Source organism: Microcaecilia unicolor, chromosome 9 (assembly GCF_901765095.1).
Source record: "Microcaecilia unicolor chromosome 9, aMicUni1.1, whole genome shotgun sequence".
Classification (NCBI taxonomy): domain Eukaryota; kingdom Metazoa; phylum Chordata; class Amphibia; order Gymnophiona; family Siphonopidae; genus Microcaecilia; species Microcaecilia unicolor.
The window spans coordinates 75009581-75023498 of NC_044039.1; the positions used below are offsets into that span (position 1 = coordinate 75009581).

Sequence of the window (13918 nt, forward strand, 5' to 3'; positions counted from 1 at the left end):
GCGGTGGCAACAGCCCACTGGGCGTAAGGCTCTGCAAAGCTTCCTGGGATTTGCAAATTATTATAAGCAGTTCATTCAAAATTATTCGTCAATGACCGCTCCTCTTACTGCTATGACCAGGAAAAATGCTGACACCTGTAACTGTGAAACATTTGAGAATCTTAAATGGGCTTTTGTTGTGGCACCAGTGTTACGACATCCTAAACTGGCAGGGAAATTTTTTGTGGAAGTGGATGCTTCGTCGGATGGTTCAGGGGCAATTTTATCACAGGTCCAATCTAGAGGGAAACTTCTCCCCTGTGCCTTTTTCTCTAAGAAATACACCCCAGCCGAGAAGAATTATGCCATAGGTGACCAGGAACTCTTGGCCATGAAACTGTCCTTAGAGGAGTGGCGACACCTTTTGGAAGGGGCGCAGGAACCTTTCATAGTACTCACAGACTACGAGAACTTGGTTTATCTGCATGAAGTGAAGAGATTGAATCCCCGACAGGCCCGTTGGGCATTACTTTTCTCCCGCTTGAATACCAAGGCGGATGCTCTCTCAAGGTCTTTGGGGTCTGACCTTGAAGATGAGCCCCTGCAAAATATGATTGAACCTGCTGCCATTATTCCAGCTATGATGCTTGTGGTACCCGCTGGTATGACATTTGTCCCACCTCGTTTGAGAGAAAGAATACTTTGATGGGGTCATGCCTGTCGAATTGCTGGGGACTAAGCAGTTCATTTCACAGAAGTATTGGTGGCCTACACTCGACCGTGATGTGCAAGAATTTGTGGCCGCTTGTCCGGAGTGTGCTCAGCATAAGGCCGTTATCTGTGCCTGAGAAACCACGGACCCATATAGCCATGGACTTCATTTACTGATCTCCCTACATCTGAAGGACACACAGTCATTTGGTTCGTGGTAGACCGTTTTTCTAAAATGGCACACTTTGTACCCATGTCTAGCCTTCCTTCAGCTGTGAAACTGTCGCAGCACTTCATTACATCTATTTTTTGTCTCCACAGCCTACGAGAATCAATCATGTCTGACCGTGGATAGCAGTTTGTGTCTAAGTTTTGGCGAGCCTTGGTGTGAAGCTAAATTTCTCCTCAGGATATCACCCACAGTCCAACGGTCAAACGGAACGCATCAATCAATGCTTGAAGCAATTTCTGAGAATGTATGTTACTGATCACCATGACGATTGGAGTCAGTTGCTTCCTTGGGCAGAGTTTGCTCATAACTATTGCGTGAGCTCAGCTACAGGGGCTTCCCCGTTCTACATAGTGTAACATAGTAGATGACGGCAGAAAAAGACCTGCATGGTCCACCCAGTCTGCCCAACAAGATAAACTCATGTGTCATTTTTTGTGTATATCTTACCTTGATTTGTACCTGTCTTTTTCAGGGCACAGACCATATAAGTCTGCCCAGCACTATCCCCACCTCCCAACCACCTGCCCCGCCTCCCACCACCGGCTCTGGCACAGACCGTATAAGACATCCTTGCATACCTTTCCCATTGAAAACTAACTCGGATGTCCCAGCGGCTGCCAAAGCTGTAACCTCCTCCCAGTCCATTTGGACTTCCGTCCAGAACACACTTCAATTAACCTCTGCTCGCATGAAGCGTCAAGCGGATAAACATCGGAGATTGGAGCCCCAATTTCAGCCAGGTGATTTGGTGTGGTTGTCTACTCATAACCTTCAACTAAAGACTCCTTCCTCTCGATTTGTGGGTCCCTACCCCAACCTGAGACAAGTTAACCCAGTCTGCTATTAGCTTAAATTACCGCCCACTCTACAGGTACACAACTCGTTTCCTGTGTCCTTGCTCAAACCCGTGGTTGTACGAAAAGATTCCTTGCCTGCTTTGCCTTCTAGTCCTGCTATGTCAGCTTCCCAAGGGGAATATGAAGTCCATGATATCCTTGATGCTCGGCGCATCAGGGGGCACCTTCAGTATCTCATTTCCTGGAAAGGATATGGACCAGCGGAAAATTCCTGGGAGGCCGCTACTCATGTGCATGCGCCAGTATTGGTCGGACGTTTCCACCGCCTCTTTCCTCATAAGCCTAAACCCTGGTCCCGAGGTAGAGGGGACCCTCGAAGGCGGGGTGATGTTATGATTCTGCTAGACAGGCAGGGGAATGACTGGGACTCACTTCTGATTGGCCTGTTAGGGATTGAGCTGATGTCTGAGGCAGCAGACATCAGAAGCCAGATCTATTTAAACCTACCTCTCCCTACAGTCCATGCTCTGTCTCTGTGTGCTGGTTATTCCCAGCGTATGCTTGTTTGCTCCCCTAGCTTAGCTGCTTTCCTTGATTACCTTGCTTCCATGCACCTGTGGGTGCTCTGTTTGCTCTGTCTCTGTGTGCTGCCGAGTTCTGGTAGGAACATTGTTTGTGTTTTCCCTTTGTTAAATTTAAACCTTTGACTGCAGTGTAAGCCCTGCTTCTTCCTGACTTGCGTGTTGTAAGCAGCCCTTCCCTTTAGCCTGCTTTAACGCTTTATCTACTGTGGTTGTCTCCTGATTCTTGTGAGCATTGCTCCTTATCTAACTGGTGTATGTAAAGGCAGCTTTCCCTGTATGCTTGCTTTTCCCTTTGTCTCTAGTGTCTGTTATTTAACTCTGTGGCACAGCCTTTTGTACTCTTGTGTGTGGATTCCCTTGACCCTTGAGTACTGAGTGGCACAGACCTGTGTATTCCTATAAGTGGTTTCCCTTAATCCTTGAGTGCTGTGTAGCACAGCCTTGTGTATTCCTATAGGTGGCTTCCCTTTTTCCTTGGGTTCTGTGTGGCACGGCCTCGTGTATTTGTGTGCTGTATGGTACAGCCTAGAGTGTTCCTGTGGAGCTTCGCTCTTATATAGTCTGTGTCCCATTCTGTCCTTGGCTTTCTCTTCCCCTGGTCATAGCCTGTACCTGCCAGCTTCTTGTCTGTTGCCCTTCCCTTGTGTCACTAGCTAGCACTGTGTGTGCTGCATGTGCTCCAGTCCCTTTTGGGACCCCTCGTTGTTCTTTTTCCCTTCCATAGTGTGTGACTCAGTTTCACATCGGCCGTGAGGCCCATACACTTGGACTCTGTATGAGTGGGTTGCTGTGAGGCCCGCCTGAGTGGTCTATCTCCCTTTTTTGGCGGTGCTAGTTGTTTGTCCTGAGTGAGCGGGGCTTTGTGGCCATGGTATTGCGTAGCGCCTGTTTGGTCCACCCTAGGCCTTAGCCAAGGTCCTTCCTAAGCCTCGGCCTAGGCACAAAAGCTCACGAACAGTTTAACACCTGTTTACTAAAGTATGGTAAGTTTTTGCACCCTTAAGAGCAACACTTAAGATGTGGTAAGTCTGTGCAGTGAATTCAGGGAGTATGCCCAGCATCTGCCCTACTTTTACCATGAGGTAGATAGTTTACTACACAGGCCCATTTTTCATGCCTTGGCTGACAGCACGACTGCACCTGCACTACTTGTCGTGGAACACAGGCCCCGGTACAGAAAGAAAATATATGATACAGATGCAGTGGCACAACCTAAACTATCCCCCAAATAACATCTCCCAAACTCCCAATCAGGCCCCTGACTAGATCCCCACCACCACCCCTCCCCCTAAGATCCCCCAATGCAGCCCTCCCAAAGAGAACCCCCCCCCCCCCCCATAATTCGATTTCCCCTCAGGTTCCCTCCAATCCAGATTCTCCCCCCACCCCCAACCCTGACAGAAACTTCACCCACAATCAAGCACTCCTCTCATAACAGCAGACCCTCCTCTCAGATCCTCCTCCAGATCAGACCCCCCCCCCCCCACACACACACACACACACACACATACAGGCTCTCACTCGCTTGTTTGTAGTAAGTTCCATCTCATATGTTAAAGGAAACAAAATCATCACTATTAAAACAGGACCATGTGAGACTCAGACTTCCTAAGGCAAGAATCCTTCTAGTAGTGTTGCACCTACCATTCTTGCCACTAATGGCAAATTGGAGATAGAGCATTAAGTAAAACCACTAGTTGACTGAAAGTTCTTGTTTTTTTTTTCTTTTCAATTTAGGCCTCTCTACTAGGGTTGTGCATCCATTTGAAATGTCACAGAAAATGTCAACGGAATTTCCCTTGTCATTTTACGTCTTTTTTTTTGTCTAAAATGACAAGAAAAACCTGAAATTTGGGGATATTCACTGTCAGAAAGAGTATGCACTATTCTCTAATAGTGCACACGCTTCACAAATAGTGTACCCTATTTTCTTATAGTGTGCACTCACTTCAGCGTGCACTCTAGTAATGATATTGCCCTTCCCCCGATAAAAAAAACTATACAAATTTAAAATTCCCATAACTAGAAGGGAAACAAAACCTTCCATAAATGATTCATTTGTTAATCTCCTTCCTAGTTTTATATTTCAACCTTGTTATTTTAGTTGTATCTCATCATAGATTAGCAATAAAAATACTGTATATACCAATTTCAGCAAGTTGCTCAAAATCAATCTCAGACATGTCTTCTGTAGACAGTTCACATCTGATGGATAGGAAGATGTTGTGTACACAGCCCTAGAAAGAAATAATTGAAGTTTATTGATTGTGTAAAAAAAATCACTTCAATAAACATAATTCAGCATCTTCAAGGACAGAATAATATTATGATGTTACAGTAGCAGTTGTCAAATATATATTATTTAAATACTGTACTAAGGTGCCCTTTTACTAAGCAGTTAAAGTGTGAATTAGCACATATTAACTGCTTCCATACAAGCGCTCTCTTAGCGTGGTGGCATGGCAGTTAATGTGCAAATAAATCAGCATGCACTAACTCTATGTTGTGTAAGGAGGCGGGAACTAAGTGGTTTATGGATGGAGAATGGGTGTGGACTGCATACTACAGTTACCCTCAAACTCTATAAAAATTGTGCATGCAAATTTGGGTGTACACCGAATTTGCATGTGCAATTTAATTATATAATGAGCCAATTAATGCTAATTGGCTTTTTAACAAGCAATTATTGAACTAATTAGATTTAATTAGAACTGATGTACCTAAGCATGGCCCAAAAAAGGGTGCATGGAAATGAGAGAGTCATGGGCATTTCAGGGTGAATCAGAGGCGTGGTTTTAAAATACACATGCAATTATAGAATATGGGGCTCCACGCCGGCATTTGCATTACATTTTCGTTGATGCAAATGGTGGTACCTAAATATACACGTGGCCAGTGGTGTGCTGGAGCTGGCTCACACCGGCTCGCAAGAGCCGGTTGTTAAATTTTTAAAGCTCTTGCGAGCCGGTTGTTCTGGCAGGTGAGCTGGCTCCTAGGGACAGCGCAACCCGGCGGTAAGTGAGGTAAGCATGGCAGGAGGACGCCACAAGCCATGCTTACCTCACCTCCTGCCGCTCTGGGGGGTTTAAATCTTTGATTTACCTCCATTGCAGCAGCCACAGTGAAAGCCCGTCTCTAGTCTTCCCTTCGTTCCCGTCAGTGTCCCGCCTTCTTATGACATTATTACCTCTTTCTGCGAGGGCAGGACACTGACAGGAAACAAAGGGAAGGCTAGAGATGGGCTTTCACTGCGGCTGCTGCGACGGAGTTAAATCAAAGATTTAACCCCCCCCCCCCCCCCCAGAGCGGCAGGAGCAAAAAGAGGGATGTTGGGGGGAGAAGGGGGCGGGCAGGTGGACATGGGAGCGGGAGCGCAGGGGAGAGAGAAGCATCGAAGCCATCGATGGATATGGATAGAAAGGCAGGGCCCAGGGAGAGAGGAGAAATTGCTGGACATGGAGGGCAGGAGAGGGCAGGGGAGAGAGTAGAGTTGCTGGATATGGATGGATGGAGGAGGGCAGGGGAGAGAGGAGAATTGCTGCATATGGATGGAGGGCAGGGGAGAGGACAGTTGCTGGACATGGGTGGATGGAGGGGAGGGGAGAGCAAAGTTGCTGGACATAGGTGGATGGAAGGGAGGGGAGAGGAGAGTTGCTGGACATGGATAGAGGGGAGAGCAGGAGAAATTCTGGACATGGATGGAGGGAAGGGAAGACAGGAAGGAGATGCACATGGATGGAGGGGAAGGGAGGGAAATGCTGGACATGGATGGAGGGGAGGGAAGAGAGAGGACATGAGATGAACATGAATGGAGGGGAGAAAGGAAAAATGCTGGACATGGATGGAGGAGAGGGAAGGGAGATTGGACAATCAAGTCTGCAGAAATGAAGAAGAAAGGAGGAAAGAAAAGAAATAAATGGAAGGGAAGCCCTGGAAACGGAGTCAAGAGAACAGATAGAGAGCAGCAGAATCAGATACTGGGCCAGCATGATCAGAAAAACAAAGTCACGAGACAACAAAGGTAGAAAAAATTATTTTCATTTTAGTGTTTAGAATATGTCCACTTTGAGAATTTACATCTGCTACCATAATTTGCAGTGTATAGCAACGTGTTTCTTCCTGTTTTTCTGGTATTGTGCTGCATGCAGAGTCTAACTTCTTAGGATTTCAGGTTAATTTTTGAAGAATTTGAATAGGGGCTATCTCTGTTCTGCATGTATGACTGCAAGGTCAAGTGTCTGAATAGGGATCTGTTTGTTAGGTTCTGAGATTTTGATAACACATTGTTTTTCAGAGTTGGCAAGGCTGTCTGTTCTCCTAATTCCTGGTCTGTATGCTAATTTGGTTTGTGTCATTTTGGGTATACTGCAGAGATTTTTTTTTTCCTGGTAAAGGGCTTCTAAAACAGACATCAAGTTATGATAATTAGGTTCTCAACGTTAAAAATTTATATTTATTTACTTATTTATGGCATTTTATCCCACATTAAACATGAATTAGATTGGAACCTGGGAGCATTTAATTTTTTTTTCCCTGGAAAGAGTAATGCATTGCCGCCGCCCCCCTCCCAGTCTCTCTCCCTGGCTATAGCCAGCTCTGCAATGTTTTTTTTTTTTGGGGGGGGGGGGCGCAGAGGTGGATGGGGGGGGGCAGAGGTGGACTGGAGAGAGAGCCTGTTGTTAAACATTTACCAGCACACCACTGCATGTGACCCTTGGCAATAAGTGCTATTCTATAAACTGTGCATAACTTTAAGTGGGTTTTTTTGTGTGACATATATAGAATTTACCCCTTAGTGTGCTGTATTTACTGCACGCTGTCACATCTGCAGTTGGCACAGGTTTTCTTAGTGCCTTCTCAATAGGAGGCACTAAGGTGCAGATAATCAGAAGCCCTATGCTGTTCCAAACAGTGTTATAAAATTAGCGCTGGAACAGCGCAGGGCATTAACACCCCTATGATCACAGCTAACAGCATGCAAATTTAGGTGCGCTATTAGCTCTGATCATGGGAAAATTAGGTTCTTACTGTAGGCCCCTCCCCCACTCCTGGGTTAAGCTAGATGTACCAATGTGTTGTGGTTCAGTTTGTTTGAAGTAGTCTAGACCGAGTACCATGAACACCTTACCAAGGAGGAGAGAGAAGATACAAATAAAACTAGGGAAATGGAGCTGATTTCAGGTTTTTTATTATTTAGGACAATTACTAACCCAACATTTCAATAATTTATAACATGCACTTTCTTAAACAACCGTTACATTTAATTATAAATCTTTATTCAAATATCAAATTTAATAATATACTGGTTATATACTGGGTCCTGACTTAGCTTGTACGCATGTGTGGGCATCTTGTTTGACGACCCTGTGGGCAACTGGTTTTTCGAGTTCCCAACTGCCAGCGTTAGCCATATCTGACCCCTGAAGATGCTCTAAGGAGCGAAACACGTACGTGTAGAGTCTTGATGTTAAAACTGCATCGCTACAATATACAACCAGTAACAACTTTTTGCTGAGAGTGACAGTGGTACAAGTTTACATGATTTAAAAGAATAGAGATCGTTTCTCAAGTGGAGCAGTTGGATTTGCAACAGCTGTTTGAAACGACATTACCTTGGATGTTGAGTGGAAAAGACCGCCTCTGACAAGGTTCCTGAATATATTCCCTGGTTTTCTTGGCTGACATTTTCAGTTGACAATATGGACTCCAGTTGGCAATATGGACTCCAGATAAAGGAATGTGTATGTGTAGGACTTACTGATTTAAGTATAGATATTAGGAGAATTAATGGCCTGTTGATATGAATGATGATGTTTAGATATATGGCCACTGCTACTTTTGATTACGATTGTTGAAAACACTGTCTTGATTATCTCTGGTAATGATCTATGAAGTATATGATGTTATGTAATGAAAAGGTTTTGTATAATTGGTTTTAGGGATGAGTGTGAATGTAGTAAGTATGGAGAAGTAGAGTGAGGATGTAGTAAGCATGAGAAGTGTTGGTTTAAATGATGATTTTTATTAGTGATTTGTTGAACAACATTGTGAATTATTAAATGTGATATAATTAGGTCTGCCTCACCCATTTGGGCAGCGGAAGCCATGGGCTCTCTGTACTATCCTAGAGAGAACTGCAAATCCCCTCTAGATACTTAATTACCCCAACCTTAAATCTGTTCATGACAGGCTTACACCGTCAAGGCAGTATAGACCCTTGTAATTAGAAAGGAACCCAGTATTTAGTAGATATAATAAGATAGTTTATTACAATCTTACCAATGGCAGTAAGCCTGTCATGAGCAGATTTAAGGTTGGGGTAATTAAGTATCTAGAGGGGATTTGCAGTTCTCTCTAGGATAGTACAGAGAGCCCATGGCTTCCACTGCCCAAATGGGTGAGGCAGACCGAAAATCTAGAGATAGGGAATCATAAATCTCATCGGCGTTAAGGGAAGGACCCTTGCATTAGTCCACCGTCGAGAATATGTCGAAAAAAAAGTTGTACCAGTTCTGAGAGATGAAACTGGAGTTTAAAGGTGTGAAAAAGATAAGAGAGGGAGTTAATTAGATGGATTTAGGAGCAATACAGTTGACAGAGGATAGACAGCGAGAAGTTAAAAAGAATACATGTGTATTCTGTATATTACGATGTGTTACCCAATATCATTACTTTTTCTGTCTTCGATTTTCACAGGAAATCTCAGTCAGAAGAGGGGAGGGTAATGATAGCCCTTCCCCTGCCACCGGTTATCCAAAAGCTCTCAAAGTTGGAGATTTGGTTCACCAGAAGTACTACATCCCTATTTACATAGGACCCTTCTAAATTAGTCAAGTTATGAGACCACACATCCTGGGTCCACCTAACAGACATCTGCATCTACAAGGCTCCTGATTCAGTCCCTTTCAAGCCATCCCCACCAGCTCAGCAGTTACCACTGGTTCTGCAGCCTCCGCCACCACTTCAAGTTGATGGACTAAAAGAACATTTTCCAAGATTTCTCACTCCCATGACCAAGCATCTGACAACTACAGACGTTACCACCATTCCTGAACGGAACATTGCACATCAAAGAGAGCTAGCTTGTAAAAATCAGAGATCACCTTTGACACAGTTACATTTCACTGTGGCAAGTGCTGAAATGAGGTAATTTGACTTCCTGCAGATCTATTCATTACAGTGTTGCACAGATAAATTTTGCCATCTTTTCTCAAGCCCGTGCTGATATATGGTGGTATTGTGGAACCAATGCTCTTTATCACACCCTACACAGAAGTTGGAAAGGAACTTGTGCCCTTGTTAAATTGGTAATTCCACTAACGATCGCCTCCCTAGGTTCACCCCATTCACCTTCCTCCCACCGATCTAAGAGACAGGCCTCTGTACCAGGTTCATTTGATGATCATGTCTATATAGATTCAATAGGAGTCCCTAGAGGGGTACCTGATGAATTCAAGGCCCGAATGATTCTTGACATGATGACAGCATCGGATGGTGGTGTGTGTGTTAAACTAGGTACTCAATGTTGTACCTTTATCCCCAACAACACTGCTCCAGACGGATCAATCTCCAGAGCTCTGAAAGGCCTCACCTCACTTTCAGAGGAACTGGCTCACAACTCTGGTATTGACACCTCTTGGACAGGTTGGCTGGATAAAACTTTTGGAAAATGGAAGAATATTTTTGTTTCAGCTGCAATTGCTATTGCTGTTTGCATTGCTATTTTCATAGTTGTAGGATGTTGTATTATCCCATGCCTTAGAGAATTAGTACTACGTGTAGTTACCGCTGCAATAAGCAAGAGAGAACCTGCAGGTCATTATGTCCTGTAAGAACGCTTTACCACTGATATTGAGCTTGTTGCTGGAACAGAAGAAGGATGATATGCTTCTATGTACTTTTCAAACCATTAGTGGTTAACATGGCCTTCATATATATTGTTTTAGGCCTATTAGGGTTAAGTCATTTGCAATATTCATCATTATAAGACACATGAATTTGCAATAGTCATTAATGTCAATAGATTTCTTTTGTATAACAGATATTTACACTCCTAGTAACGTTAAATGAAATATAGCTGCCTTGTTATTTCCAATTTGAGCAATACTTACACACTCAGAACATGACTACTGACTTACTGTTGTAGTAATAATCTTAGCTTGTTGCAGTCAATACACTCAACCTTTGTATGATACCTAGGCTTATGTGACTTTTCATATTCCCAGGTTCTACCTGTTCCAAAGGAGTAGCTGTTGAATACATAGTTAGGTTTTTTTTTTTGGGTGGTTTACCTTAAGAGGGACACAGCATAGAAGTTTTACATAGTATATATCTATGTACTGAAAGCTTGACTTTCACTACGGCCTCAGTCCCATGTCTTGACAGAGCGTCCCTCCCACTTTAGATATATATCTTCCCCCCCACACAGGACTCTAGGAGCCCTCTGGAAAAGATGGCCACACCCATAGTCAGGTGTGCCGGCCCTTTTTAGAGGTCCGGCAAGAGGGGAAATGAAGATATATGGCCGCCCTTGCTCTCAGTAAAATACAGGTCAATGGCTCAGGCTAAAGAGCTAGGCCTCTACAAGCAAATGGCTCATAATAAGAGCTGGGCTTCTCTTAAAAATCCAAGTCATCTCTGATACAAAATACATTTTTCTGCAGCACAAGCTGAACTGAGTTCTCAGGGAGCTGGCACGGGAGGGGGTCCTTTGCTCTTATAAACATGCCTGGGACTGGCATCGATGAAGAGTCATGAGAAAGATGTTTTGGGTTAATGAAAGCTAGATATTTGAAGGACATATGTAACTTTGCCCAGAGAGATGAGACGGGCCACTGCTTCCGCTGCCTGATTAGTAAAGGCAGATTCTAAGAAAATAAACAATAAAGATCTATATTAATAATTCTCACCTCAAACATTCTGAAGCTCACTCTGTGGCAGGGAAACCCTGGAGCCCTGCACTTAGGCTGTCACCACTCACCACTCACTGTCACTCATGCACCACTCACTCTCACTGATAGACCCACCCACAGCCACGCCCCTTCCGCACATAATTTGCTACCTTAACCTTCTAATGAAGCTGCAACTTCCGGTTTGTGAGGTGCCAGAGATCGGAATTTAGCCGCATTACTGTTTGCCCCGCCCTCACGTCAAACGTGATGACGTCGAGGGCGGAGCTATGACACTTGACCAATCGCATCGCTCCGCCCTCAACGTCATCACGTTTGATGCGAGGGCGGGGCATACATCGATCTACTACGCGAGGACAAACAGAAGGAGTGAGCCAGGCAGGCTGTAGCTCACAGGCAGCGAGGGAGCCAGCCAGCCACTCTCTACGTCGTGGGACGGGTCGCCGGCCGGGGCGGGGCGCCCACGACCACCCTGAAGCACGGAGGGTAAGTCGAGCAACAAGGGGAGGGGGATGGGAACGAAAGCGCCTTGCTAGCGCCCGTTTCATTGGCCTCAGAAACGGGCCTTTCTTACTAGTTTATAATTAAATGTAACGGTTGTTTAAGAAAGTGCGTGTATGCTAATTACAACCAATTGAAGATAAGCCTAGATTGGAATACTGTTTTAACAATAATTTATAACATACACACTAAATGGTATTTCACTGCTTGTTCTCTATGCTTAAAATTGTAAAAGTCACTTAAGCTACTATGTTTCCATTTCTCAATGCCATTTTGTTTCTATTAACAACTCTTAACCTTTTCAAGAATAAACACTGTGACTATTAACATTTGTTTCTTTGTTTCTACACAGGATCACTTTACCAGCTGAAAGATACAACTAGCATTAGATACGTATTTTTGTTTCTCTTATGCAACCTCCCCACTTTGTAACCCCTTACCGTCAATAAATTTGCAATTGTTTTTTTTTCCTTTGTAACTACACCAAGAATTTGATTCTTTGGCAATCACTTTTGTCTTATAGAACCATATACTTCGGGCATCAGGAATTTATTCCCCAACCAGAATATCAGGTAAGTATTCTTTCTCTTTACTGGTGAGGCAGATATCACTTAGCCGTGGTGAACTTTGTCGGTATAGGTGAAAACCTTTCTTGCATGGGGGCCCAGAACCTCTTCAACCGCCAGCTCCTTAGGATACTTTTCTTCACCCTACACCTTCCCTTAATAAAATAAATGGGAGGCAACACCCTCTCTCCTTATCTTAAAATAGCGTCTCCCTGCATGTGACATTACATTTATGTGATCAGCACTGTGGCCTCTTGCTAACTGAAATAAAATTCAGTTAAAGTACCCTTGCTTGTAAATCCTAATCTCACTTTGTTACCCTATCAAACATATAAATGGCAAGTGACCGACTCACCTGCAAATGCGCAGTAGAGACTTCCCTCTCTGTCCTGCCCTCGAGTCAAGACGTGATGACATCAGAGGGCGGAACAGAGAGGGAAACGGAGTCAGACTGTCAGACGCTGCTGCTGCAGCCTGGAAACGAACATCGTGCGCACCAACCTCCAACCCCCCCATCCTCGCCGCCGCTCCCATCCCCCTCCGTATCGGGCCCCCTGCACTGACCTGACAGCACCTCTCACCTCCGTGTGGAAGTGCTGCAGGCAGCAGCAGAGCATTCTTACCCTGCTACCACTCATATACACAGAACCTAATATTCCTAGTTTTCAATTCAAAACAAAAAAAAACACTCAAGCTCTCAGGAAACTGGAATTCAGGCTCTCACCACAACTCCTTTCCCTCTCTCCAAATTCCTCTTACTGTCAATTAGTGACTTAAACACTCCTACAAGGGCCAGTCAGTTTCAGTTACACTGCAGCACAAAATCTCTCCCTCTTCTGCTTCAACTGCTTCTTCTCTGCCCAGCTTTCAAATGAACAGCAAGCTGTTGCCAAGGCAGCTAGGACTCTGCTTGCTCAGCTGTTGTCCCATAGTGATGTCACTTTAGAACCTTTATTTTTTTTCCTCTGGAGGAGCCCAGTTAAGATTATTTTAACCCCTTAGGGTTACATTACCTTGGTAATTTTCTTTCCTTAAGTCACAGCAGATGAATCCATTAACTGATGGGTTGTATCCGCCTACCAGCAGGTGGAGATAAAGAACACTGAAGAACCACAGTGACCCATGGACAGCTAGTACCATCTGCCTTCAGTATTTGACATTTCCAAAGCAGAGTGAATAAGAAAGGTAACATAACATAAACTTTCCTCACAGCGAACAAATGCCCCAGAACCGGAGCAATAACCACACAAAGGAGGGACGAATTCTACCTCCTGCAATAGAACAGCATGTAGAAACTTTAAGAACTGTTCATCAACTCCTCCTGATGAAATACAATATCTGCATGAAAGAACTGAACAAAAACACAAAGTCAGACAGGGAGGGATCATGGATTCATCTGCTGTGACTAAAGGAAAGAAAATTACCAAGGTGAGAACCTAATTTTCCCTTCCTTGTCATCAACAGCAGATTAATCCATTAACTGATGGGATGTACAAAAGCACTCCCTCTGTAGGGTGGGAACTGGCAACCCTGTGAGCCAGTACCTGCGCTCCAAAATGTGCGTCCTACTTCGCTGCCACATCCAGCCTGTAATGCCATACAAACGAGAGCTGAGAAGCCCAAGTAGCTGCACGACAGA

General features: G+C 44.4%; 1 protein-coding gene across 1 annotated transcript in view; it reads right to left on the reverse strand.

Moving 5' to 3' along the window:
- ARHGAP8 (Rho GTPase activating protein 8) overlaps positions 1-13918 on the reverse strand; it is a 471174-nt gene that overhangs the window by 367036 nt on the left and 90220 nt on the right. Inside the window, 1 exon segment of the mRNA XM_030214314.1 lies at positions 4450-4540. Within this exon segment, the coding sequence (XP_030070174.1) occupies positions 4450-4486 (37 nt within the window). The 5' untranslated portion in view covers positions 4487-4540.